At 47.2% G+C, this 25,673-nt stretch overlaps 1 protein-coding gene across 6 annotated transcripts in view; it reads left to right on the top strand.

Annotated features, from left to right (window-relative positions):
* The first annotated feature begins 401 nt into the window (after nt 1-401).
* The window catches only part of FZD4 (frizzled class receptor 4), an 87,642-nt gene continuing 62,370 nt past the window's right edge, over nt 402-25,673 (top strand). For 4 of the 6 annotated variants that reach the window (XR_008319704.1, XR_008319702.1, XR_008319705.1 and 1 more), the window contains exons 1-2: nt 402-833; nt 7,319-9,224. Coding sequence is in view for 2 of the 6 variants with exons in the window: in XM_053310773.1 (XP_053166748.1) it covers nt 570-833; nt 7,319-8,650 (1,596 nt within the window). In the remaining 4 variants the exon portion in view is untranslated. Of the gene's footprint in view, nt 834-1,045; nt 1,270-7,318; nt 15,070-25,673 lie in introns of those variants that run through there. The other 2 variants (XM_053310773.1, XM_053310774.1) reach the window with 2 other exon arrangements.

Raw genomic sequence — 25,673 nt, 5'->3', positions numbered from 1 at the left:
CCCGGTTCAGAACCCCTGCTCTGGAATACACGTGTCCACGGCAGCGGGGCACAGGGCATGAGGCACCGGCGAGTCTGCCAGGTGGTGCTGCCACGCGGCGAGTTTTTGGCTCTGTTACCACAAACGGAAGGGCAGTTGTCCGGAAGAGCCGGACTTGCTTTCGGCGGGGGAGCCTCTCCACCACGGCCCCCTCCTCCGCCCGAGCCCCCGCGCCTGTCCAGACGGAGCTGAGTAGCCGGCCGGGGTTGCTGGTGCTGCAGTGCCGGCCGGCGCTCGCCTCGCGGCAGGGGCGGGCCGAGGCGATGCCGCCCCGCCTCTGGGCAGGTTGCACCTCTCCCCTCCCCTCCCCTCCCTTGCCTCCGCCTCCGGCGCCTCCCTCTCGTTTAGCGGGGCCGCCTCGCCTGGTGTCACAGCGCCCTGCGCCGCCGGCTAAGCCAGACGCGCGCTCCAAGGGCGCACCGGGCGGCAGGAGACGACCGGGCGGCACCTCGGGCTCGGGGAGAGAGGTCGGTCCTCGGGCTCTTGGCTGGAGCTCAGCGGCGGAGGGGAGCCGGGCAGCCTGCTGGGCGATGGCCCCGGAGCCGGGGGAAGCCGCTGCCCGGCTGTGGCTACCGGCGGCGCTGCTGCTGCTGTGGCTGGCGAAGGGCGCGCGGGGCTTCGGCGACGAAGACGAGCCCCGCTGCGATGCCATCCGCATCTCCATGTGCCAGAACTTGGGCTACAACCTCACCAAGATGCCCAACTTGGTCGGGCACGCGTGGCAAGCGGACGCCGAGCTGCAGCTGACCACCTTCACCCCGCTCATTCAGTACGGCTGCTCCAGCCAGCTGCAGGTGGGTGCCCGCCCCGCCACCGCCTCCAGCCCTTATCCCGTTCTCCTGGGTCACTCTCCCTGGCCGAGCCGCTTGCTTTCTCTTCCCTTGCGTCTAAACTCGGCAGATGGGCCTTGGATGGATTGAAAGGGTGGCCGCTCCCTTTAGGGCGCACACTTTAGGGCGGCTCTCTAGGCGCGCTTGCTGGCGAGCAAGTCCCGTGGGACTCCGCGCGACCAGATTTTGGGCGGCAATCCTGAGCGCGTTTGCTCCAGTAGAAGCCCTACCGGTGCTTAGCTTGCGGGTAAACGCGCGTGGCAACTGGCTTCAAAGACCTCAGTCTGTCTGGACTCGGTTTCGGGACTCGACGGGTTTGATTTCTAAGAGGAGAGGCCTCAGGGTCCAGCTCAAGTTCCGTTTTCAGTGCCGGGGCTGAGTCCTGGATGAAGTGCAAATCGTAAGAGGAGCCTGGAGCACGCTCAGACTGCCTGGCTTGGCTTGACTTTACCGCTGCACGCTGTAAACTGGCCTCCATGCACCGGGGCATAGCTTTCTGCTCGGACTTGAGGGCAGGGGTTCTCAAGCCTGTGGCCCCCCATACGTGTTTGGACTACAGGCCCCGTCACCCACAGCTACGTCGTGGCTGTGCATGATGGGAGTTGTTGTCCACCAACATCTGGGGACTCCTTTTTGAGAACCCCAGCTCTAGCAGATCTGAATGCTTTTCTGGGAAATGTGTTGGCCAGGAGCCTGTTCTGTAATCCTAGACGTGTGTGTGGGGGGGTGTTTGCCGTGACTACACAGTGTTAATAAAGGAAATGCTTTCTGCACATGCTTGAAGGTACTCTTGTCTTGCATTCACACGGGCGTTAGCCCAGGCATTGCAGATAGGTTTAGGGGTGAAGCATCTGTTAGTCCTCACTTGACTCCAGGCTCCGGTTATCTTCTCTCAGCACAGCACTGATCTGTATGCCGCTGGGCTGGAGATGTGGTGGAACTCCCCCGCCCCCCGCATTCATGGGAGAAGTGGCAATCCTAATCCGTTCTCGGGTGTTTCCAGACAGAAGGCTTTGGGAAGGATCAAGCATGCTGATTCAGCAGAGCTGGACTTGGCAAGCATTTGGGGGGGCTGTACCGGTCCCTGCTAGCTCCAACACCACTTGAGGGCTGAATAATCAGTATAGAGATCCAAGGAGTTGTGTAAAACCCGTAAATGTCTTGGTGCTGGTACTGTGGCACCTGCTCTTTATCCCCACTTTTGCTTTGCTTTCTCCTCTGCCCCCCTAGCCAAATCCTGCCTTGTGCTGTGTTGATCATATGATTAAAGAGCTGCTTACTCCAGCAGCGATTGGTGAGCTCTGAATCCCCCTTTGGAAACTTGCATCCAGCTGTTGTAGCTATAAGATGTTCCCTTTCTTGACCCCAGCTGCTGGAGGATGGGGCCGTGGGTCAGTGGCAGAATGGATGCTTTGCACACAGAAGGTCCTAGGTTCAGTCTCTGGCAACCCCTGGTGGAATGGGGGACAGGCCCCCTCTTTGAAACCCAAAAGAGTTGCCAGTCTGTGTGGATGAATAGTCTCACTCCGAAGAAGGCAGCTTCATATGCTGAGTACTGATGGGTCCCTTACTGCCATCCAGCAACAGGCGCTTCTGTACCTTAGTTCTGTAATGTTCACACACAGGTCTTGGTTTCACAAGAGCAAGCCCCATCTTTCAGAGAGCCTCCACTTTCCTGCAGCCTAAAACCCCACAAACCTCCCTCCCACCACCCAGAGCAACAGAAATTCTCTACCCCTCTTCCGTGGAGCAGATGCATACACTCAGCCCTGCATGGGTGAGTCCTCAGTGCAGAGATCCCACAACAGACTGCAATTCCTGCCCATCCCAGCATAAAAGTGACCTCTCCTTTCACTCCTGTATAAAACCTCATAACACCCCTGCTTTGTAGAATGTTTCCCACCTCCTCATGCAGTTTAGAACTTTGCATTATCTCGTGTACGTGAAATAATCATATCTTTTCTCCCACTTTTGCTGTGCCTTCACTTCCTTTCCTCCAGATTGCTACAGTCTCCTACACACACACACACACACACACACACACACATACACATACACACTTGCAGTGATGATCAGGGAATTATACCATTGCAGAGCAAAAAAGGCCACAGGCTGCTATCGGTGGAACTCTCGCTTTCCTAAGCCTTGGCACAGACTAGCACAAGTCACAGTGGGTAGTGGCTGATGTTTCGGAGAGAGGGAAAAAAAACATGCTAAGGAACCTTGGCCCAGGATCTTAATGGAGCAGAAGCAATTGGACTCTTTCTGCAGGGGATTGCAGATAGGGAGGGCAGTGCTGAGCTTGCTGGTACATGTTGTGGATTTTCAAGAAAGTAATTGTTCCTCTTTCAAGTGAAGGGCATGGCAGGTGCGTGTTTAAAACTGGACAGGATCCCTCCCTCCCTAAGTTATCCATTTCTTGTAACCTAGGTTTGTCATTCAGTGGTGGTTTTAAAATAATACCCTCTCTGTGTGTGGCCCTTTTTGCGAGTGAGAAGAAAAGTACCTGTCCCAAAGGGCTCACAATCTGAGAGACAAGGAGACTGTGGAGGAGTGGCAAGATGGGCAGGAATATGTGATTTTCTTCTACATTTACTCAGGCTTAGTTACGCTGCCCTATGGGGGGGTCCAGTGGCTCGGCTGAAGGCATATTGGAATTCTGCATCAATTCTACATCATTCCTTTTTAGAAAAGGTACTAGTTATTGGTGTGTGTGATTTTTTTTAAAGCTACTCTGGGCAGCTAAAGTCTGACTTTTAGCCCAATTGTATGCATGTTTATTCAGGAGTCCATGGGACTTACACGCAGGTCAGTGACTGATATACAGAGCAGCGAGAGAGCAGCCGAACAGAACTTTCCAACTAACTGTGCCAGTGCAGCAGGGAAAGGACAGTTTTTGATGTCCTCCCCTTACCCAGGAAACCCTCTGTGTCACCCAAAATATGTCCCCAACACTGTTGCAACCCTTAGGTACATATTTTCAGATGGCACACAGGGCTTCCTGGGGAAGGAGAGGGCATCAAAAACTGCTGCTTCACGGGTACAGTTAATTGGGAAGTTCTGTTAGGTTGCTCTCTGGCTGCCCTGTTGCATCCTTGTGCTGTATGTCAGCCAGTGTGCATAGGATCACAGCCTGGGGACTCTCAACCCAACCCAGGGATACAGACGTAACAATTGCAGAAACCATGTATGGATGCTTGAACAGATCTTTGGGAGAAAACCGTGAAGGCCCAAAGTAGACACACAAGAAGGAACTTCCCAGGAGCAAACTTGTCCATTTGGTGTGAATCTGCAGACAAGGAAACCAAGCTACAAATGTAGTGTGAATCCAGGAGGGGTTGTGATTTGCTTGCAAGACTGAAACGGAATATTTCCAAAGAGCTCTCTCTCTCCCCCGCCCCCAATCCCAAAGTGAATTTCCACGTTGAAACAGTTGGCTTAAAATGATGAAGCCAAACGCGTTTTTGCTGATTGGCAGGTTATCCCTGTCCAAGTGTATGTTCCTCTGGTAGCTCAGGAATTTGGACTGTGGCTAACACCGGCGAGTACACTCTGCATCGGAGTTAATAAACAAAACGAGAAACAGCTATCCTTAAGTATGCCAGTTATTTTCACACCACTGGAGAGAGAATTTTCTTGTTGTTCGCTTAAAGCAAGAACATAGAACGTGCTAAAGAAATAAGCAACTCTGCAGCTTCCGAGGGCAAATAATTTTTTTTTTAAAAAAAGCCTTGAAGTGCATCTAGCTAAGTTACTAGCCCACATATTTTGACAAGCCCAAATGCCCACATTAATAATTTGTGGCTCAAATAAATATTGAGAAGCTTCCCTGACTGGTCACCTGGAGAATAGTATTTTCTTGCTACTGGCACTTATATGAGTCGCTCTTTCTGCACCTAATTTTAAAACAGCCATGACTAGGCTGTTGTGATTTTTCTTGTGCGGTTGGGAGTAGTGACTACGCTGTAATTTCTTCCAGATTCTGATCCGATCCAATGGCTGGAGATTTGGGCTTGAGTTTGCGAGACCTGTGTTCAAATTTGCCTTCTGAAATGCAAGTCTCCGTGAATGACTTAGCCAAAGAACAAACTCTTGCCCTCAGCCTTTATTGTAAAAGGACTTTATGGCACATTAGCCATTTTCATCTCTTCAGTTCTAATGCACATAACAGCACAGTACACCCGTGATGCTTGACATGTATGCATGTGTAGTGTTCAGTGCATATACAGTAGTACTCATACAATCTGTACCCTGTAAAGAGATCCAGTCCCCATAATGACTTCTGAAATGAATGTGCAACCATACAAAAACATGTACATTCACATTCACTTGTACATATGTTCAAAGTAATGTGTGAATAGCATGTTGGCACAAAATGAGTGTTGTTAATAATAGGTATTCAACTCTAGTTGATCTCAGTTGCTTCTGTGTGCGCCAGCATAAAGCTGCTGTTGAACTGATACAAGTTTGGTTGGTTGGATGGTTAGATTTTTTTCTACCACCCAAGGCAATTTAAGTATTTAAATCTAGGCGATTTAAGTACATTAACTTCATATATTACTACATTTTCATCCCATGTTTTTTCCAAGGAACTCTTCGTTTATTTTTATTTTGTTTATTTTTACATTTATATTCTGCTCTTCCTCCAAGGAGCCCAGAGCGGTGTACATAGTTAAGTTTCTCCTCACAACAACCCTGTAAAGTAGGTTAGGCTGGGAGAGAAGTGACTGGCCCAGAGTCACCCAGCAAGTATCATGGCTGAATGTGGATTTGAACTCTCCCCAGTCCTAGTCCAGCACTCTAACCACTACACCACGCTGGCTCTGAGCAGCAAACATCCTCACAACAGTCCTGTAAGCTTGGTTAGGCAGGGAGAGAGAGTGACTGGCCCAAACTCTTCTAGTGGGTTTTATGGCTGAGTCAGGATTTGAACCTGGATCTCCCAAGATTTGAACCTGGATCTCCCAAGCCCTAGTCTGACATACTAACCACACATGGCAAAGCCGATCATTCTTACATAGATTTGGAGAGAAACCTATTTAGAATACCCAGCTCAAAGACCATATAGAGGCAGTTCTCACACACAGCCTAATGAGGGCTAGGGAAACCCAGCCTAGATTAGGCTGAGAACCGAACTGCCAGGATCAGGCCTTATCCTGGCAGGGTAGCACTACCTAGCCCAGCTTTTAGTCTGGGTTGATAGTGCCAGTGCACTGTTAACCCAGGCTCCAAGATTGTTGTGTCTCAGGCTTCATTCAGCTTGAGGAGAGGCAGATGAGAACCTAGAGTGCCTGCCTCCTGGCGTAATCCCCCAGTGTACCGCGCTTGGTGCCTTGGGGGATACTCGGAGGCCTCCGGAGATCTGCACTGCCTGGTACAACAGCAGACTGTTTGGGAGGGCGGTCTGTGCTCCCAGCAATGTTTAATGAATCATCTGCGGGGAGGGTTTAGATTCACGCAGTCTTCTCCCTGGTCGTGTGAATGGCCCAACTGTGAAGTGTCTCCTGGACTCTTAAACTTCATAGTGTGAGTTCTGAATGTTCTCACATGCACACAGAAAGGCAGGCTCAACCTTGCTCCCAGTCATACTAATTTAACCAACACCCACGTCTGTGTGCACTCATGCATGTGTGATTCTTTCCTCTACCTGCTGCCTGTGTTATTGTCCAGGAAAAAAACTTTACTGCTTGATTCTTCTGCATATATAAATTGGCCCTTGGTCAATTGTGATACTGAATTGTTAAAGAATGTGAGGGGGTTGTATGGATGGACTGAAGCTGATGGGAATATATCATTGTATGTCATTGCTGAAATCCCCCCTCCCCGAATTTTTTTTTTTGTTTTGATTTATTAAATTATTACAAATATTTATATACCACCGTTCAGCAAACAAGTGGGAGGGGAGCCTCCAATTGGCTTAAGTAACAAAAGGAATGAGGAGAGGTTTCTCTGTCCCCAAAGGATAGAGAAAGTATAAAAGGAAATGCAAGAGAACAGGAGTTTTTAAAATGATTTTAAAACTCTGCCTTCAAGAACAATGTCCTGTTTTTGTTTTTTAAGTGGTGCACCATCTGCTTTTTAAATGGTATGAAAATAAAAGTACAACCTTTGCTTGCATTTTAAAGCAGAGTTGGCCAATGTACATAGAGGTGGGGTGAGGTGAGCTGGTCTTGTGGCAGCAAGCATGACTTGTCCCCTTAGCTAAGCAGGGTCCACCCTGGTTGCATATGAATGGGAGACTAGAAGTGTGAGTACTGTAAGATATTCCCCTCAGGGGATGGAGCTGCTCTGGGAAGAGCAGAAGCTCTCTCTTTCAAATGGCAACTCAGTGACAAACCTTCACATATATTCCCAATATTCTCTATTAATGGGTTAAGCAGTTGAAAAGAGAGCTTGATTTCCAGATGCAACCTACTGAACTCATTTTGTGTCTTCTCTCTCTCTCCCAGTTTTTCCTTTGTTCCGTCTACGTCCCCATGTGCACGGAGAAGATTAATATTCCAATAGGTCCCTGTGGTGGCATGTGTCTCTCTGTCAAACGCCGATGCGAGCCAGTCCTGAAGGAATTTGGCTTCTCCTGGCCTGAAAGCTTGAACTGCAGCAAATTCCCACCCCAGAATGACCACAACCACATGTGTATGGAAGGTCCCGGAGACGAAGAGGTGCCCCTTCACAGTAAGACATCCTCACATCCTGGAGAAGAGTGCCATATTGTGGGATCTAATCCAGATCAGTATATTTGGGTGAAAAGAAGCTCAAACTGCGTGCTGAAGTGTGGTTATGATGCCGGCCTCTATATTAGGTATTATAAGCAGTTTGCTGATATCTGGATGGCCGTGTGGGCCAGCCTGTGCTTCATATCCACCGCCTTCACGGTCCTGACCTTTCTGATTGATTCCTCTCGGTTTTCCTACCCTGAGCGCCCCATCATATTTTTGAGCATGTGCTACAATATTTATAGCATTGCTTATATTGTCCGGCTGACTGTAGGCCGGGAGAGGATTTCCTGTGATTTTGAAGAGGCGGCAGAACCTGTCCTTATCCAAGAGGGCCTCAAGAACACAGGATGTGCTATAATTTTCTTGCTGATGTACTTTTTTGGGATGGCTAGCTCCATCTGGTGGGTGATTCTGACTCTGACATGGTTTCTGGCAGCAGGACTCAAATGGGGTCACGAGGCCATAGAGATGCACAGCTCTTATTTCCATATTGCAGCCTGGGCGATCCCTGCGGTGAAGACCATCGTCATCTTGATTATGAGGCTGGTGGACGCGGACGAGCTGACCGGACTCTGTTACGTTGGCAACCAGAACTTAGATGCACTGACGGGCTTTGTGGTGGCCCCACTTTTCACCTACTTAGTCATTGGGACTCTCTTCATAGCAGCCGGCTTGGTGGCTTTATTTAAAATCCGGTCTAACCTTCAAAAGGACGGGACAAAGACTGACAAGTTGGAGAGGCTGATGGTGAAAATCGGCGTCTTTTCGGTGCTGTACACCGTCCCGGCCACCTGCGTCATTGCTTGCTACTTCTACGAAATCTCTAACTGGACTAACTTCCGCTACTCGGCAGACTACGCCAACGTGGTGGTGGAAATGTTTAAGATCCTTGTGTCCCTGGTAGTGGGCATCACGTCAGGCATGTGGATCTGGTCTGCCAAAACGCTGCACACCTGGCAGAAGTGCTCCAACAGACTGGTGAACTCAGGGAGGGTGAAACGTGGGGAGAAAAGAGCAGATGGTTGGGTGAAACCAGGGAAAGGGAACGAGACGGTGGTATAAAACCAGCAGTGGTTGCAGGCGGGCTTGGTGTCTCCTTCTCTCCCCATCCCCAGCTACCCCCCAGAGTTGGTTACACATAAGTGTCTATAGCAGGAATGATGTGATGGGTTACGTCGTGCTGGGAAGCCGCTTCTGTGTTTCTGCAGAATGGTCGGGGAGGGGGAGGGGGACGAAAGGCCTTAACGAATCAGCAATGCAGACCCATGTGCTGCAAACTGTAGCTGATCGCTTCTGGAAAAGAAACCAGAGCCTGCTGTGGCTTTAAAAAGCTGTGAACAGAATTGGAACCTCTCGGACTTCTAGCAGGAAGCAGCGTCCTTGTGCCTCTGGGAGTCCTCGAACTCTGCCCCACGATGCGCCTTCGCGCTCTCCCGCGCTCACACCCCACCCAACCGTCGTATTTTTAGCTGTGTCTTTTAGAGCAGCGAAGGAAAGAATTCTGAGGGCAAATCTCTCTGCTGACTGAGGAACCTGTTCTTGTGGGCTGTGAGGCTGGCTGTCTTCAGGGGCGTTGGATAGAGGCCCTGGGATCCTCTTACAGTGCTGCGCCACCTTAGAGGATTGGAGCCTGATGGTCAGTATTAAATTTATCTTCTGGTGCCTGCCCTGTTGACAGCGTGCTGGCGGGAGTCGAACCTCTCCAGCTGCCGGAATGTTTAGATTTCTGTACAAACCACCCGGAGGCTCCATGAGCAGAAGCTGCTAGACAAGTATAACAATGCAACAAAATGCAGCCTAAGGGATAAAATCAGTGGCTTTCAAAAACTTGTGGGACACAAATCTCCCCTTGTGAGAAATTTTTGCTTTAAGGCAGATGTGGGCAAACTTGGCCCTCCAGCTGTTGTTGAACTGCAACTCCCATCACCCCCAACCATAACTGATTGTGACTGGGGAAGATGGGAGTTGTAGTTCAGGAACAGCTGGAAGGCCAAGTTTGCCCACCCCTGCTTTAAGGAGACAGTTGCTTTGCTCAGCCAGAATCCTAATGACTCTCTAGTTTAGGCTGTCGAGATATTAAACTTTAAAGTCATTGTAAGAGCTCCTGACTAACGAAGCACCGGTACTTCTGAAATGTTCAGCTAACTCAGCTCCACTGTTGGCTTAGTGGTGGGGGCAAATCCTTCCCCTTGGAAGTCCTCTGTGCCACCTGAAAATACGTCCCTGAGGATCACACAGCCCTCAGGGGCTTCTTCTTGGGTGACACAGAGGGCTTCCGGTGGTGGGGGAGGTTGTTGAAACTCTCACACGCTCTAGGACCAATGCAGTGCTAGTCTGGAACCCTTCAGAAGCACTGGTGCTACACCAGAGCTTCATTCATTAGGATGTCAGCCATTGGCTCTATAGCTGTGCCATCATGTGCTCCTTTGTCTCTATGTATCTCATACAGAGCCCCTAGTGAGAGAGGGTATAAATTGAGAAGATAGCCCTTACTTGAGGCAGTCTGATAAACTGAGCCATTTATTTACGAAGGGCTGCAATGAAAGTAAATACACCCAGGGTTGAACTAATTATGAGAAATAAATAAATAAATAAATAAATAAATAAATAAATAAATAAATAAAATTTTAAAGGGTGATTTAGCTTTTATATCTCAACCGAAGACATAGTATCCATTCGCCTGCGGGCATGTATGTGCTTTTTACACATGCTAAACTGTGCACATTTGCACAGAACTGATCTATCACACTTAAAAAACAAACTACCCTATGTGATACAGCCTTGGTTGGACTGTACCATTTCAAACAGCAACTTGGAAATTGAATATTTAAATGTTCCCCTGTTCGTGCAAAACACACCTGCTTGCATGTACTAGCACAATAGGGAGAGCATTCGGTTAGATTCTTTCTCCATGTACAAATCTTCTAAGTGCAGGGATTTTATTTACACACAAGAAGATTCAGCATACAAACTCCCACTTGCTGTCCAGACTAGTATAGCCTTGATGGAATAGTTCCACTCTGCAACTCTGAATGTGTAGGTCAACTCTTGAGGGATGCAGTTCATATCCCCTGAAGCAAGTAGGAATGTTTGCCATTGATTTCGATGGGAATTGTATAGCACCGTCTACTGGGAAAGTTATGTGCCTTCTTGCACACTCTTTCTTTGTTTCAGTGTGGCTTTGTGCAAGTGAGCGTCATGGCTGATTGTGCCACTATCTTATCAGGAAAAGAAAAAATTGGAAACTGAAACCCAACCTTCGCTTACAGTCAGATCCCATCTCTTGCCCCCACCTCCCTCCATACCCATACAATTCTTGACGTCTTTGGCCTTCTCCCCTGCTTGGGCTTGTGACTCTTATTTTCCAGACTCCTCCCACTGACTACGTATTTTCCAGCCTCAATAATGTCTAAAAAAGCCCACCTTTTATTTTTATAGTCCTCCTTCTGTCTGCAGCATGTGGCTAATGAGGAAAAGTGAATGGAGGGTCACTTCTGACAATTGGCTTATTCAGAGCCTTTTTCTCGCCCGCCTCCACTCTTCTCCCCCCCTCCATCCCTCCAAGTAAACTTATCTGGCTTTCCCCAGAGACCCATTGCATTAAGCAATTAAGGCTTAATATATTTCACTCTGTTTGATTGCATCTGTGTCGACGCCAGTCTGGGTGAACTGAAATGTTAAGTTCCTTGGCAGCTTTGCATTCACACAGATCAGTTGCATAATTTGTGTGTCAATTACAATTAAAAGGACATTCTCCAGCCATGAGATACGGGTACAGCTGACTCCCTCCAAACCAAGAGGAGAGTGCTTTTTTGTCTTTATCAGTGGAGGAATTTGAGTGTACACTTTTTTTGGTCTCTTGCTAAAATCAGGACCTTTTCCTTCCCCCTTTAAAGGATTCCAAGAGAATTAGCCACTTGATGAGTAATGGCTGTTTTAAGAGAGAATGGCCAAGTTTAGTGGAGTGTTAGCCTGCAACGGCCAGAATCTGAGTTAACTTCTGCAATTAAGTCGCTCAGAGGTCTGTAGGAGAATGGTGTTTTAAATGGGACTTGTAAGTATACCTAATTGCCTTGGGATTTTGCTTTAACCGATATGCCTTATGTTCTTTGTGTGGGGCTTGAGTTCAGAGTGCTAGGGCATGTTCCCATAGGCTTCCCTGCCCCCTATGGTGTGTGCTTGCAACCCCTGTCACCTTTGTGCAGCCCTCACTGATCCCCTGCATGTGTGGTGTTATGGGTGGCACACTTCATGTTGGAGAAAGGGTACCACTGGTGTGTGCATATGCCCAGCTGAACTGGGAGCATGGAAAGCATTCTTCTCTTCCTTGCTGGATTTTCTCCGGTCCTATCAGATTGGTGATAGTAGAAGAGTGGGCAGCAGCATCTGTCACCCTCACCCCCCACCTCAAAAAGTATTAAAGTGGCTCTTTTAAGTGGTCTTCTTGACCACCAAATCTATACGTATGAAGGGTCACTGTTGTGATGTGCCTCTTGAAAGATGCCCAAGTACTGTTGGCTTGCAGTTTCTCTCTTTTCCCAGCTTCAGAGTCTTTGCACCAGAGCAACCAGTTCCTCAGAGCTCCCTGGGGCTCCTAAATTAGCAGTAATGACACTTTTCTAGAATTAGTGTTCAGTGTTAACTTCCTCCAGGATAAATGGGGAGGTGGGAGGGATTTCTGCCCCCACAGGCATTGAAGCAGAAGAGAAGCTCAGGGAAGCCTGAGGAAGATCTGGGATGTCAAGTTGCAAACAAGCAAATTTACCTCCGAATGTGCTTGAATGAAACTTTGGGTAAAGAGCCCATCTGCATAACCACTCAGCTCCTGGTTGGCTGCTCGGGCTTCTTGCCCTGACTCAACCACACTTGTGACAAATCTACAGAAGCACAGACTATGATCTTCCTTGCTGTTGCTCTGGCTACCTTTTTAGATAGCCTGTTGGCTTATAGCCTTCTTCAGACATGCCCCCCAAAAGGGATGCTGTGCTTAGGTACAGTATCTCGAGAGCATGCTGCCAAACCCTGCCTCAAAGCTGACGTTCTGAGAAGAAGCCTCCTACCAAGAACCATGCTTCCAGTGTCTGAAGAGGCCAACACTGGAAGTGTGATGGCAGCTGTGAGGTGCCCCTGCCTTCCACTCACAGAAACGGCCATGCCATCATGCTTCAGACAAACTCTGCAAGGAAAGCATGACTGAAAGAGCCATCATGGTGCATTAGCACTTTCAGCTTGGGACGTGTTGTACGCAAGAACAGCATCCCCTTTTGCATGTCATTAAAACTCATGAAGGACAGCTCTATCAATGGCTACTAGTCTGGTGTGGTGACTAGTCAGCTTCACAGGCAAGATGCCTCTGAATATCGGGTGTAGTGGAGCAAAAGCAAGAGAGAAGGCGCACCCTCACCTTTTGCCATTGGGTTTTCCAGAGGCATCTGGTGGGCCACTGTCTGAAACAGGATGCTGGACTGGATAGGCCTTGGGCCTGATCCAGCAGGGCTGTTCTTATGTTCTTATAGACAAATCAGACTGCCAGGGTGAAATGGCCCCAACTATGGAATATCCACACAGCTTGGAAATGCCATGCTGCTGTTGCTTTTATTTTGCTCTTGCCTGTAAGGATCAATTTAGGCATGATGTGTGCCACCAGGAAAAAAGCCCTGGCTTGTATAGGAATACCACATGGGTTGTGTCCTGTTGATAAAGTTCTTTTCCACAAAGGTGCATAGCAATTGCATACCAGTGTTCTCTGGCCAAGGAGACAGCCATACTGACGTGCAGTTGGTGCCAATGGACTGGTACAGAGGCCAAGTGGTCACCTTGGCAGTGTAACCAGAATGACTTGTTCCCAGAATTCCTTGCAGTGTTGCATCCTGCTTGACATTGCAAGGGATGCGGCTGGCACACCTTTCTGATGGCCCTGAAATATTCTTGACCCAACAGCTGGAGGTGCTTATTGACCTGGCTCTGAATAAGTCTGATCTACACAGTTGAATGAGGTGGTAGAGTAGACTGTACAGGAGAACCTTGTTAATTGCAGACCTGACATCTGCGGGTTCATGTATCTGTGGCTCAGTATACATGGGGGGGAAATGGCAAAAAAAAGGGTTCAATTTCGCGTATCCATGGGTCAGGGTGGGTGGGCAGAAATGACCTCTGACATAATTTCCACCCACCATTTTGTGTAAGGGAACCATTTTCTGGTTTGTTTTTGTTTGTTTTCATTCTTGGAAAAAACTTAAAATTGCAGCATTCTGGGAGCGTTGCTGGACAGCTCAGGACAGACTAACCATGGCAGGGCACTTCTGTGTTTTTTGTGCCATTTAACCAGTTTTTCCCACTTTTTTTTAACCTCCAGGAATCTCTCTCACAATCCCATAGTCATAATTACTCGGAATTCGCGGTTTCCTTATCTGCGGTAATTGTGGCGAACCCCCGCAAATACTGAGTTTCTCCTGTACTATTTTAGGCTACAGATGGGGGCAGTATGATGAATACCCCACTCATGTAAAAACAAATCCCTATAAGTAAAAATTTGGCATTGTGGGGAGGGTTTCTGGCCCAGCTCATTCCCTATGGTGCTAGTTTTCTATCTGTTGGGTGTTTTCCATAGGGAAGCTTTAAAAAAATATATTAAAGTTATGCCCCCAGCAATCTGAAGTGGAACAGTCCGTAATTCTCTGACCTCAGATCTGGTCTATGCATGTAGCAGAGTGAGGTGGTAGAATTCTGAGGTAGACTGTACCACTCCAGGTGACAGGTTGGGTTTGCAAATTTTGACTGTTTTTCCATGTTAAACGAAAGAAAGAAAACAGCATGCAAATTTAAAAAGTAGAAATGCTCAGACATTGGGGGAGCGGTTCTAACCCAACCTGCTCCTTGCTGTGCTAGTGTCCTAGTTCTAGGAGTGTGTGGGTGTAACACGGGAGCATTCAAAAATGGTCTCCCATCTGCATTCTGCAATAGGACCTCTGTTCTCCCACCTCAGAATCCTACTACCTCATTTTGCTGCTTGTCTAGACCCAGGCCTAGCAATCTAGGAGGAAATTGCTAGATTGGGGGGGTTATGGCTTGCATTTCCTCCTTTATTTAAAATGTGGCTCATCCTGTGTCCAAAGTGAAGTTACTGTGACTGAAGCACCTTTTAAAATTTCCTTTCCCTTTCCCTTTACAAATTTCCCTTCCATTCCGGAGTGATTCGCACCACTTATGCCCTCCCTTACTGCCAGGATAGTAATTGTTTTAAAATAGGTGTGTGTTTTTTTAAACCCTGTGACACATAGGTACATGTTTGTTACTTATGTTAAGGACAATATTACTTCATCTCTGAAAGATTTTAAGGTAAATGGACACTGATGTTTGTTTGTTGATGTACAGAAAAAATATCTACATCTATTGTAAATTTCTAATTTATCATTGTAAAAAAAAACCCTTTGCTATTTAATTTTTGTATCAAAATAAATTTTTGTTTTATTAAAGTGTCACGTAATGGGTTGTTTACTACTACTTAATAATAATATTATAACAATACATGAGTGTTATGGAGTTTTGAGTTTTCAAAGCATTTCAGCATAGCCTCATGATGATCTGTTCCATGTCTGTTTATGGTAGGTCAGTGTTCTCTCCATATTGCAGATGGCAAGTTGCCAAGATAGCCATGGCTTCCAGAAGGCCACCCTGTGAATTCATGGCTGAATTAGGACTTGAACTCGAGACTTCCCAGCTCATTATTATATTTAAAATATTTAGATCCCACTTCTCTGACCACAGAGCACTCCAAGTACCTCACAGCAATAAGAGTGCAATGATTAAATATATCATTTATTTATTTAAAATATTTTAAGCTGTTTAGGGCTTTATAGGTAATGACCAGCACCTTGTATTTTGCCGGGAAACGTATTGGCAGCCAGTGTAGTTCTTTCAACACAGGGGTAATATGGTCTCTCCTAGATGACCCAGAGACCAAACTGGCTGCCGCATTCTGAAACAACATTAAATACGGACATAAATTTTAGTACAGCAATCCATATAGAAGCTGGCTGAAACAGCCGCAGAATTACACCTTTAAAACATTTTAAATATTTTAGACCTGAGATTACCAAACTCTGGTGCATGAGCCACCTGTGGTTTGTGAGCTCCATCCAGATGGTCTGCTGAAAGGTTGCAGACCAGATGAGAACTTCTGTTGTTCCCCCGGCACTTTATTATTTTTTTAAAAAATATGTTGTTTGCTTTGGTTTGTAGAGCAGAATAACAGCTAAATAGCCTGCCAAGATCCCATGCAATTCTCAAGTGGTCCATGAAAAAGACTGAGAATCTGAGAAGGTCCAGATGACCACTAGAAAGTAATTCAGTAGGAACCACTAGTCCTCCAGGAGTGCATGCTCATTTTGTTATTGTGGCTTCCGCCAGGAGCATGCGCTCCCCGAGAACCAGTGATTTCCACTGATTTACTTCCTAGTGAACATAAGAACAGCCCTGCCAGATCAGGCCCAAGGCCCATCTAGTCCAGCATCTTGTTTCGCACAGTGGCCCACCAGATGCTGCTGGGAGCCACAGGCAGGAGTTGAGGCAGGAGCTGAGTGGTTGTCTGTACTTTCTGAGATGCTCTTGTCTTTTTCATAGACCGCTTGAATTGCTTGGGATCTCGACCGGCCATTTAACATTTTTTTGTTCTACAAATCGCACAATCAAGTATTTGTAGCTCTAGAGAGGGGCCATTCACATGAACAGATCCATGCCTCTCCACCTGGGATGGAGTTCCTCTGAGAAGGACATCTAGGTTCCAAGTTCCTTCCCTGGCATCTCCAAGATAGGGCTGAGAGAGATTCCTGCCTGCAACCTTGGAGAAGCTGCTGCCAGTCTGTGTAGACCAGGGCTTCTCAATGTTGGGTCCCCAGATGTTATTGGACTTCAACCCCCATAATCCCCAGTCCCAGTGGCCATTGGTTGGGGATTATGGGAGTTGAAGTCCAATAACATCTGGGGACCCAACGTTGAGAAGCCCTAGTGTAGTCAATACTGAGCTAGATGGACCTATGGTCTGACTCAGTATATGGCAGCTTCCTATGTTAGATAAAGAGGTGTGCTGGGAGGTTGTTGGGACATCAGCAAAGGATGGCCCGACACACAATTGGCACATCCACTTCCTAAACATGTGGGCAGAGATTGTAGTAGGGTCTGAACAGGACCGGACTTGGCAAACTTAGCAGCTGTTAGGGCAGGTCCTTCTCATTTAAAGTTATGTATGTATCTCTAAGAGAAGGCCTTGGAAACTACAATTCTTGCCTGTTCCCTACTGGAATTTGCAATGGTTCACATGACCACTGACTCCTGCTACAGAGGAACCCGAACAGGGCTAGATGATCAAACTCTGGTTTCAATGACTAGAAAGTGTTCTTCAAGTGAAAGCCACAGGTTTTGGGGGTGGTGGTGGTGGTGGTGGTGTTCCAGTGCAGCAGGGATGTTGGGTGTGTTCCCTTTTTGTGTAGCCCCAGCTTACTAACCCAACTGCACTTCTGGAAAAGAACAAAAGCACAGATATCACCAAGGCGGTATTGACAGCTGATATGCTAGCTGTCAAGGGTCACAGAGTGCTTCTCTCAGGCAAAATACAAATGCATAAGAACATAGGAAGCTGCCGTATACGGAGTCAGACAATTGGTCCAGCTAGCTCAGTACTGTCTACAGCAGGGTTTCTCAACTGGTAGTATTCCGGATGTTGCTGAGCTACAACTCCCATCATCCCCAGCTACAGTTTATTTGCAGTCCAGCAGCACTAAACTACACTGGTTGGGAAACCCTGGTCTACACTGACTGGCAACCCCTGCTAAGTTGGCAAAGAGGCACCTTTCAACATGGTGATTCTCTTTTATTTAGCCGGGGGAAAGTAACTGGCTCTATCCACCCCCAGCACAGTACCCCCAGTGACCATTGCTGGTGTCTATCTTATATATATATTTCAATTGTGAGCCCTTTGGGGACAGGGAGCCATCTTCTTATTTATTCATTATTTCTCTATGCACTTTGGAAACTTTTTTAAATTGAAAAGCGGTATATAAATAGTTGTTATCGTTATCCAGGGTTTCCAGCCAGGAGTCCTCAGCCCTACCTGGAGATCCCAGGGATTGAACCTGGGACCTTCTGCATGCAAGCAGGTGCTTTACCACTAAGTTGCGGCCTCATCCCCTGAGGGGAATACCCTACAGCAGACAGTACTCACATGTAGTCACCCATCCAAATGCAAACAAGAGTGGATTCTGCTTAGTAGAGGGGACAGTTCCTGTGTTTGCTACCTCAAGACCAGCTCTCCAGCTAATATGCAATATTAGCCCACAGTCCTGCATTCTTTACAAACACTGCAGTCCTTAGCAGCCTATATGAGAAGGCAGATTTTCAAATTAAGTCCAGGAAGGATGTGTTTCTGCCTTAGAATAAACTTCAGGAAATGGGAGTAGCACTCAGGAAATTAGCTAAAGGCTAGTGTAAATACGGAACGCAGGGTTCCTTCTTAACAGGCGTTAGCTGAACACGGTCACTTCTCTTCCCCTTGGGTTCACATGTGAAACGGTATAAACTGTTGATCTAAGAGCAAGGGAGGCAGCCTGCTACTTGTGACTGTTGATCTCTCCGCTAGCCATGTTTTGATAAGGGAGATTCATAGGTGGCACATTGGCCACGAATCAAAATCTAAACTTGTAAGCTACATACTTGTCGTAGAAGAAAGATATGCCTACATCATGCAATTAAGCCAGTTTCAAGCTTCTCTAACCAGCTCCTTACCCAATAAGTTCAGGAAATGTAATGTGGTGAAGGGGCTACAGATAAAGCTGTCTTTTTTACAGAATCAGACTATTGGACCACCTAGTCAGGGCTGTCCTTAGAGAGCCTTGGAAGGGTGTGAGGCCTGGGGCAAATCAGCCAGTGCGGGGGCCCTTTCCAGTTAATACTAATGGGGGTTAAAAGATCGGGGCCCAGGGTGGCTGCTCTGCTTGCCACGACCTAAGGACAGCCCTGCACCTAGCGTGGTATCATCCACACTGAATAGCAGCTGCTCTCCATCAGAACTCTTCCCCCAGCCCGACCGTGAGATGCTCTGGTTTGTATTTGGAAAGCAGACTAGCACGGTAAGATAGTCTCCTTAGTGGGTGGAGCCACTCTGGAAGAGCACCTGTGTGCAGAAGTTCCCAAGTTCCCTCCCTGGCATCTTAAGATAGGGCTGAGAGAGACTCCGGCTTGCAACCTTGGAGCCGCTATCAGTCCGTGTACATAAGAACATAGGAAGCTGCCATATACTGAGTCAGACCATTGGTCTATCTAGCTCAGTATTGTCTTCACAGACTGGCAGTGGCTTCTCCAAGGTTGCAGGCAGGAATCTCTCTCAGCCCTATCTTGGAGAAGCCAGAGAGGGAACTTGAAACCTTCTGCTCTTCCCGGAGCGGCTCCGTCCCTTGAGGGGAATGTCTTACAGTGCTTACACTTCTAGTCTCCCATTCATATGCAACCAGGGCAGACTCTGCTTAGCTAAGGGGACAAGTCTTAGCTAAGGGGACAATTGCTTTAATATGAGCCCCTGGTGGCGCAGTGGTAAAACTGCCGCCCTGTAACCAGAAGGTTACAAGTTCGATCCTGACCAGGGGCTCAAGGTTGACTCAGCCTTCCATCCTTCCGAGGTTGGTAAAATGAGTACCCAGAATGTTGGGGGCAATATGCTAAATCATTGTAAAACCGCTTAGAGAGCTCCGGCTATAGAGCGTTATATAAATGTAAGTGCTATTGCTATATTGCTATTGCTATTGCTAAGTCATGCTTGCTACCACAAGACAAGTATAGTAGACAATACTGTACTAGATGGACCAATAGTCTGACTTGGTACATGTCAGGTTTCTATGTTCCTGTGCCAGGGATTGAACCTGGGACTTGGTGCATGCCAAGTTATGAGCTCCCTCTACCAGGGAGCTTTGCTCCTATTCCCACATGGGAATCTGCCTTACACCCCTGGCCCATCTAGCCTAGGATGGCCTGAGTTGACTGGCAGCAGCACTCTGGGGTTTCATTCCAGGCTCTTTTTCCAAGCCTATCTGGAAACGAGAAGAGGAATCCATGAGTCAGCTAGAGCCGCTGGAGCCAGAGACCAAGGCAGCAGGTGAGATCTCTTTAAATAGTATGAAGCCTTGTTCTGGGGTGGGTTTTCCTCCCTCCAAGCCAGGGCTGCACTGATCCACCCTGCAGTCTGTTCCAGGTCTCTGTTGGAGCAACCGCTCAGGCGGAGCTCCCCCTCGGACTGTGTCTCTCGTCGGTCTTCTGGTTTCCAGCCCTGACTGCTCTGACCAGGGCTTGCCCGGCACTGCTTTGCCTAGCTCCCTGAACCTATTGCTCACTGAGCAAAGTGGCACCTTTTGAAAGTGGTGATTCTCTTTACTGAGCAACTGGGGGAGAGCAACTGACCCTGTCCGTCCCCAGCACAGCATCCCTCCAGTGGCCGTTGCTGGTGTCTCTCTTCTGATTCTTTTTTAGATTGTGAGCCCTTTGGCGACAGGGAGCGGTTCTGTTGGTTTGTTTTTGTTTACATCTATGTAAACCGCTTGGGGACTTCTGTGGGAAAGTGGTATATAAATATTATTCATATTCATAGGCACCTGTGGCTATCAATGGCTACTAGTCCGAGGGCTATAGGTCATCTCCAGCCTCAGAGGGAAGATGCCTCTCAATACCAGTTGCAGGGGAGCAGCAGCAGGAGAGGGGGGATTCCCTCACTTCTTGCCAGTGGGCTCCCCAGGGACATCTGGTGGGCCACTGTGGGAAACAGGATGCTGGACTAGATGGGCCTTGGTGGACCTGATCTAGCAGGGCTGTTCTTATCATCTTACCAGTTTGATCTTGGACTATTGGACTCTGCTTTGTCTAGTTATTTGTACCTGCTGCTCACTGGTTTGAACTCAGCCTATCTGGCTCTACTTTGCTTCGTCTGGTGTCCCCAGTGCTGCTCTCTGGTTTGACCCTGCCTGCCTCTTCATTGTCTTATCCTCTGCTAGACTCTGTTCTGCCTAGCCCACTGTCTGCCTGTGGACTGTCTGCCCGGCTTCTACCACATCTACTGCCATCTATGTTGGGTGAGTGCCTGACATGGACTATAGCAGTGGTGCAAAAAATCATATGTTGTGCATTTATTTTGGTTACATAGGAACATAGAAAGCTCCCTTGGATCAGACCCTTGGTCCATCTAGCTCAGTACTGTCTACACAGACTGGCAAGAGCTTCTCTAAGGTTGCAGGCAGCAATCTCTCCCAGCCCCCGCTTGGAGATGTCAAGGAGGGAACCTGCAACCTTCTGCCTGCAAGCATGCAGGTGCTCTTCCCAGAGCAGCCCCATCCCCTAAGGAGAATATCTTACAGTGCTCATGCATGTAGTCTCCCATTCAAATGCAAACCAGGGCAGACCCTGATTAGCAAAGGGGACCATTCGTGTTTGCTACTGCAAGACTAGATTTCCTCCTTTGTGCTGATACATTTTAATAATCAGATTGTGTTCATGGGGAATAATCATTTCTGTTCTGGGAGGTGGGCGAGGGGAAACCAGTGGCACACTCCAGCTGGTGATCAGCAACACCGCAGACATTTCTGGGCCAAGAGCTGTTGACTCCTGCTCTGGACAGATGTGTGGCATCAGCAGATGTTGCATAGCTTCTGGCTCACCTGTTGCTCCAGATCTCAGTGTGCCTGGCTGGCTTGGATAAAGCTCTGCATTTTGGAGCTGAGGCTGGGAGTATCTGCAGATTACCTGGTGCAATCACTTAACGGAGGACTGAATTAGACATGGCATGAGTGGTCCATGGTCAGAACCTTCCTTAGTTTTTTTTTTGGTTTAAAAAATAAATAGCAGCCCCACACCACTTAATCAGATCAAGATCCATAGCACTTAGGCAGGGAGATTTAAGCCTCCTTTTCCCAATCAGTAGTGCCTCCTTGAAGCTATTTGGCCCATGTGAGAAAATGTACAGGTGTCATAAATATACCTGTACATTTTCCTCCTAAATCCAAATAGCAGCTGGAACAGAATTTCAGTAGGCAGGAATTTAATTTAATTTTATTTATTTATTTATTTATTTATTTATTGTTTATTTATTTATTTACATTTTATATCCCGCTCTTCCTCCAAGGAGCCCAGAGCGGTGTACTACATATTTAGGTTTCTTCTCACAACACCCCTGTGAAGTAGGTTAGGCTAAGAGAGACGTGACTGGCCCAGAGTCACCCAGCAAGTCTCATGGCTGAATGGGGATTTGAACTCAGGTCTCCCCAGTCCTAGTCCAGCACTGTAACCACTATACCACGCTGGCTCCCCACTACACCATGCTGGCTTTCAGTGGCGAAGACACCAGCATGAGGGAAAGGATTAAGTCTTCTTCGTCCCCTCCTCTCCCCACAGAGAGGAGAGCTGGTCTTGTGGTAGCAAGCATGACTTGTCCCCTTAGCTAAGCAGGGTCCACCCTGGTTGCATTTGAATGGGAGACTACATGTGAGTATGGTAAGATATTCCCCTCAGGGGATGGAGCTGCCATTCTGGGAAGAGCATCTAGGTTCCAAGTTCCCTCCCTGGCAGTGTCTCCAAGATAGGGCTGAGAGAGATTCCTGCCTGCAACCTTGGAGAAGCCGCTGCCAGTCTGTACAGCTAGATAGACCAAAGCTTCCTATGTTCCCCAGCACGGAGGATCCAATTCTGGGAGACCATGACTCCTCTTCTACAGGATCTGGCAGGAATTTCTAAAACTGTTTAATGCCTAGAGGCTACATGACTAGGTTGAACCCTCACTGGCGTCCACGCAGCCACTATTATATAGTTCTGGGTTTGTTCGTTCACTTGTGTTTTCTGGACTTTTCTCATTTATCTGCATTCTTTAATAATGAGGATCTCCCAGGGTTGCACAGAGTGGGAAACTAAAAGGGACAATTTCAGGGATAGTAAATAGTGAACCAACTACCCACCTAATGGCGCTGCAGGGAAGCAACTTGCCTAGTGAGCAAGAGGTTGCTGGTTCGAATCCCTGCTGGTGTGTTTCCCACCTATTGGAGATGGCAATGGTAAGCCCCTCCTGTATTCTACCAAAGAAAGCCACATGGCTCTGTGGTTGCCAGGAGTCGACACAGACTCGATGGTACAACTTTACTTTAAATAGTGAGGTATTAATTGCTGTTCCTTGTTTGCTGTTACAGTGCATCTGTTACTATTTTAAAAAACTTTTAATAGCAGGAACCCTCCTTGCCCCCAAGATCCTAATAATGGATCTCCCATATTAAATCTAATTGAGCCCAAACACCACAATATTTTTCAGAAGAGACAGTGGCACATTTGGTTGAGTGTCCTCACGTGACAGAACATACAATTGAGGTACATATGCTTCTGAGTAGGCTTTAATTTTAGGGAAATGAGCAGCAGCACCAAGTTTCTCAGCATTTGTTAGGCAGAACAAGAGATCCAAACACTTTACTTTCCCCAGAAGTGCTTAAAACGTCAGCAACAGAACTTTTCTTTATAAGTAAGGTATAAACTTTGATTGAACTTGCGCTTCTCAGTGCTTGGTTATGTGATTGTAACACAATAAATTAGTGACATCTAGTGGAAGTCTTGGGTATTATTCATTCACGTTTCAGGTCTAGTCTCCAGATGCAGAGCAGAATGACATTGGCAGGAGGCTGTACAGACAGGGCTTCTACCCTGAATGTCCTTCGGGAGAGAGTGTGTGCGTTCACACTCCAGCCAAACTTACCTGGAAGTCTCTCGAGATCCTTGGACCCACTCCACCCACAAATTGGGCTTTGTCTTGCAAATTCTAGCGTATCTCAATGTATTTATGGGTTTTTAAAATGCTGGTTTAAAGTGAGTTTTTCTGGATCAAGCAGGGAGTGGCATTGATGTAGAATCATTAGCATGATAAGAGGGATACTCTCTTTAGAAATCTCCCCCTCACTCATTGGCTAGAAGGAGAACACAGAGGCATGCCATGTGAACTTGCACCAAAACAAAACCCGAGAGCAGAGGGGAGAGGCTGCTTTCCTCAATGCCATGAGTGTAATTCGAAGTGGCTTCACTCCACATTTACCCCGCAGCATGAAGCCATGTGCAAATAACTCCCAGGAGAACCAAGTAGTAGAGCTTGCACCATGGCAGAATGGACTATTACACCAAATTAATTCTAAAACATATATGCTGTCCTTTGGCCAATTGAGGCTGTCGAAGTGGCATACAAAGATAAGACAGAAGCCATTAAAAAAAAAATATCTAACAGCAGTTTAAAAAATAATGTAAAACAATTTTTAAAAACCAATATGCAAGATTAAACACTTTTACAAAATGATGAAACAAGTTAAAAGAACAAACAAAAATGGTACAGTCTACGCCAATCCTGTATTACTTTAATCCTACCAGATTCTGCTGCATCTGCAGACCAGGCCTCAGACATTAATGAATAGTACCTGAGATGACCACCAGATGCTCCTAATTTCTTGTCATGACAATGGCGTCATACAGACGGTCCATAAAAAGCACAGAGGCCCAGGATGGCAATTCCAGGGGGATGGAAGCAAAGAAAAGGGGAGCAACTATAGTCCAGTGTTCCGCAACTTTCCCCTGCCCCTGGGCACATTTAGAATGGGGGATTGGAAATGGGATATGCTTCTGGGAGCCTTTAAAAATATATATAATTGTGGATAGAGAGAAATTCTTCTCCCTCTCCCATAACACTAGAACCAGGGGTCATCCCATGAAATTGATTGCCAGGAAATCTAGGACCAGCAAACAGAAGTACTTTTTCACACAATGCATAATCAACTTGTGGAATTCTCTGCCACAAGATGTGGTGATAGCCAACAACCTGGATGGCTTTAAGAGGGGTTTGGATAACTTCATGGAGGAGAGGTCTATCATCGGCTACTAGTTGGAGGGCTAAAGGCCACCTCCAGCCTCAAAGGAAGGATGGCTCTGAGTACCAGTTGCAGGGCAGTAGCAGCAGGAGAGAGGGCATACCCTCAACTCCTGCCTGTAGGCTTCCAGCGGCATCTGGTGTGTGAAACAGGATGCTCGACTATATGAGCCTTGGGCCTGATCCAGCAGAGCTGTTCCTAATTTCTTATGTTCTAATATGACACCCCGCACATCTGCAGGTGGGTGCACCTGGGGTGGTGGTGGTGAGGTAGTGTTTGCCACCCCCTTCTCAACCTGCATCTGAGGTAATTGCTTTGCCCTGCCTCATGGAAGTGTCTTCCCTGCTGTCCCTGCTTCTGCATGCCCACAGATCATAGTTCTGTTAGATAGGTGTACAGGAGAGGACCTTCTGTGGTCATGTCCAGGCTCTGTGGAATTGTCTGATTCCAGAAATGCATCTCCCTACCTCGTGGCTTTTTGCCACTGCATTAAGACACTTCTAATTACTTAGGCTTTTAACCTTCTGGCTGTCTGAAATCTGTTCCGCTCATATTTGTTGTTGAATTCTTTTTTGACTGCTCTGTTATCTTTCATTGTTACCATTTCATTTTTAGTGTGGTTTTGCTCTTCTCTATAATTGTAAGCTGCTTTGGGATTATTTTAATATCCGAAAAAGACATTTCCCTTCTGTGTGAAAGCAAAAGGGGAATCCATCTTCTGAGATGGTGCCTATCTTCTGCAGTTTTCATTTTTTATTTTTTTAAACTAAAAAAATACAGAAGGTAGGCACCATCTTAAAAGAGGAGAGAATGCCTGCTGAAACATATACAGATGCCATCTAAAAACACTCTCCCCACAAAAAAAACCCCTATTATTTCAGCCATAATCAAATAATTAAAACTCTGCTGTATGTATTCTAGAAACTGGAACTGGTGCAAAATGCAGCTGCCAGGTTGGTCATCTCGAAGAGACCATATTATTCCTAAATTAAAAGAACTACACTGGCTACCAATATGTTTCCAGGCAAAATGAAAAGTGCTGGTTATAATCTATAAAGCCCTAAAGAGCTTAGGCCCAGGGTATTTATGAGAACCTCTTCACTATGAGCCCCATCACCCATTGAGATCATCCAGAGAGGTCCATTTGCAGTTGCCACCAGCTTGTCTGT

Source organism: Hemicordylus capensis, chromosome 3, assembly GCF_027244095.1.
Source record: "Hemicordylus capensis ecotype Gifberg chromosome 3, rHemCap1.1.pri, whole genome shotgun sequence".
Classification (NCBI taxonomy): Eukaryota; Metazoa; Chordata; class Lepidosauria; order Squamata; family Cordylidae; genus Hemicordylus; species Hemicordylus capensis.
This window is presented reverse-complemented; position numbering and strand designations above follow the sequence as displayed.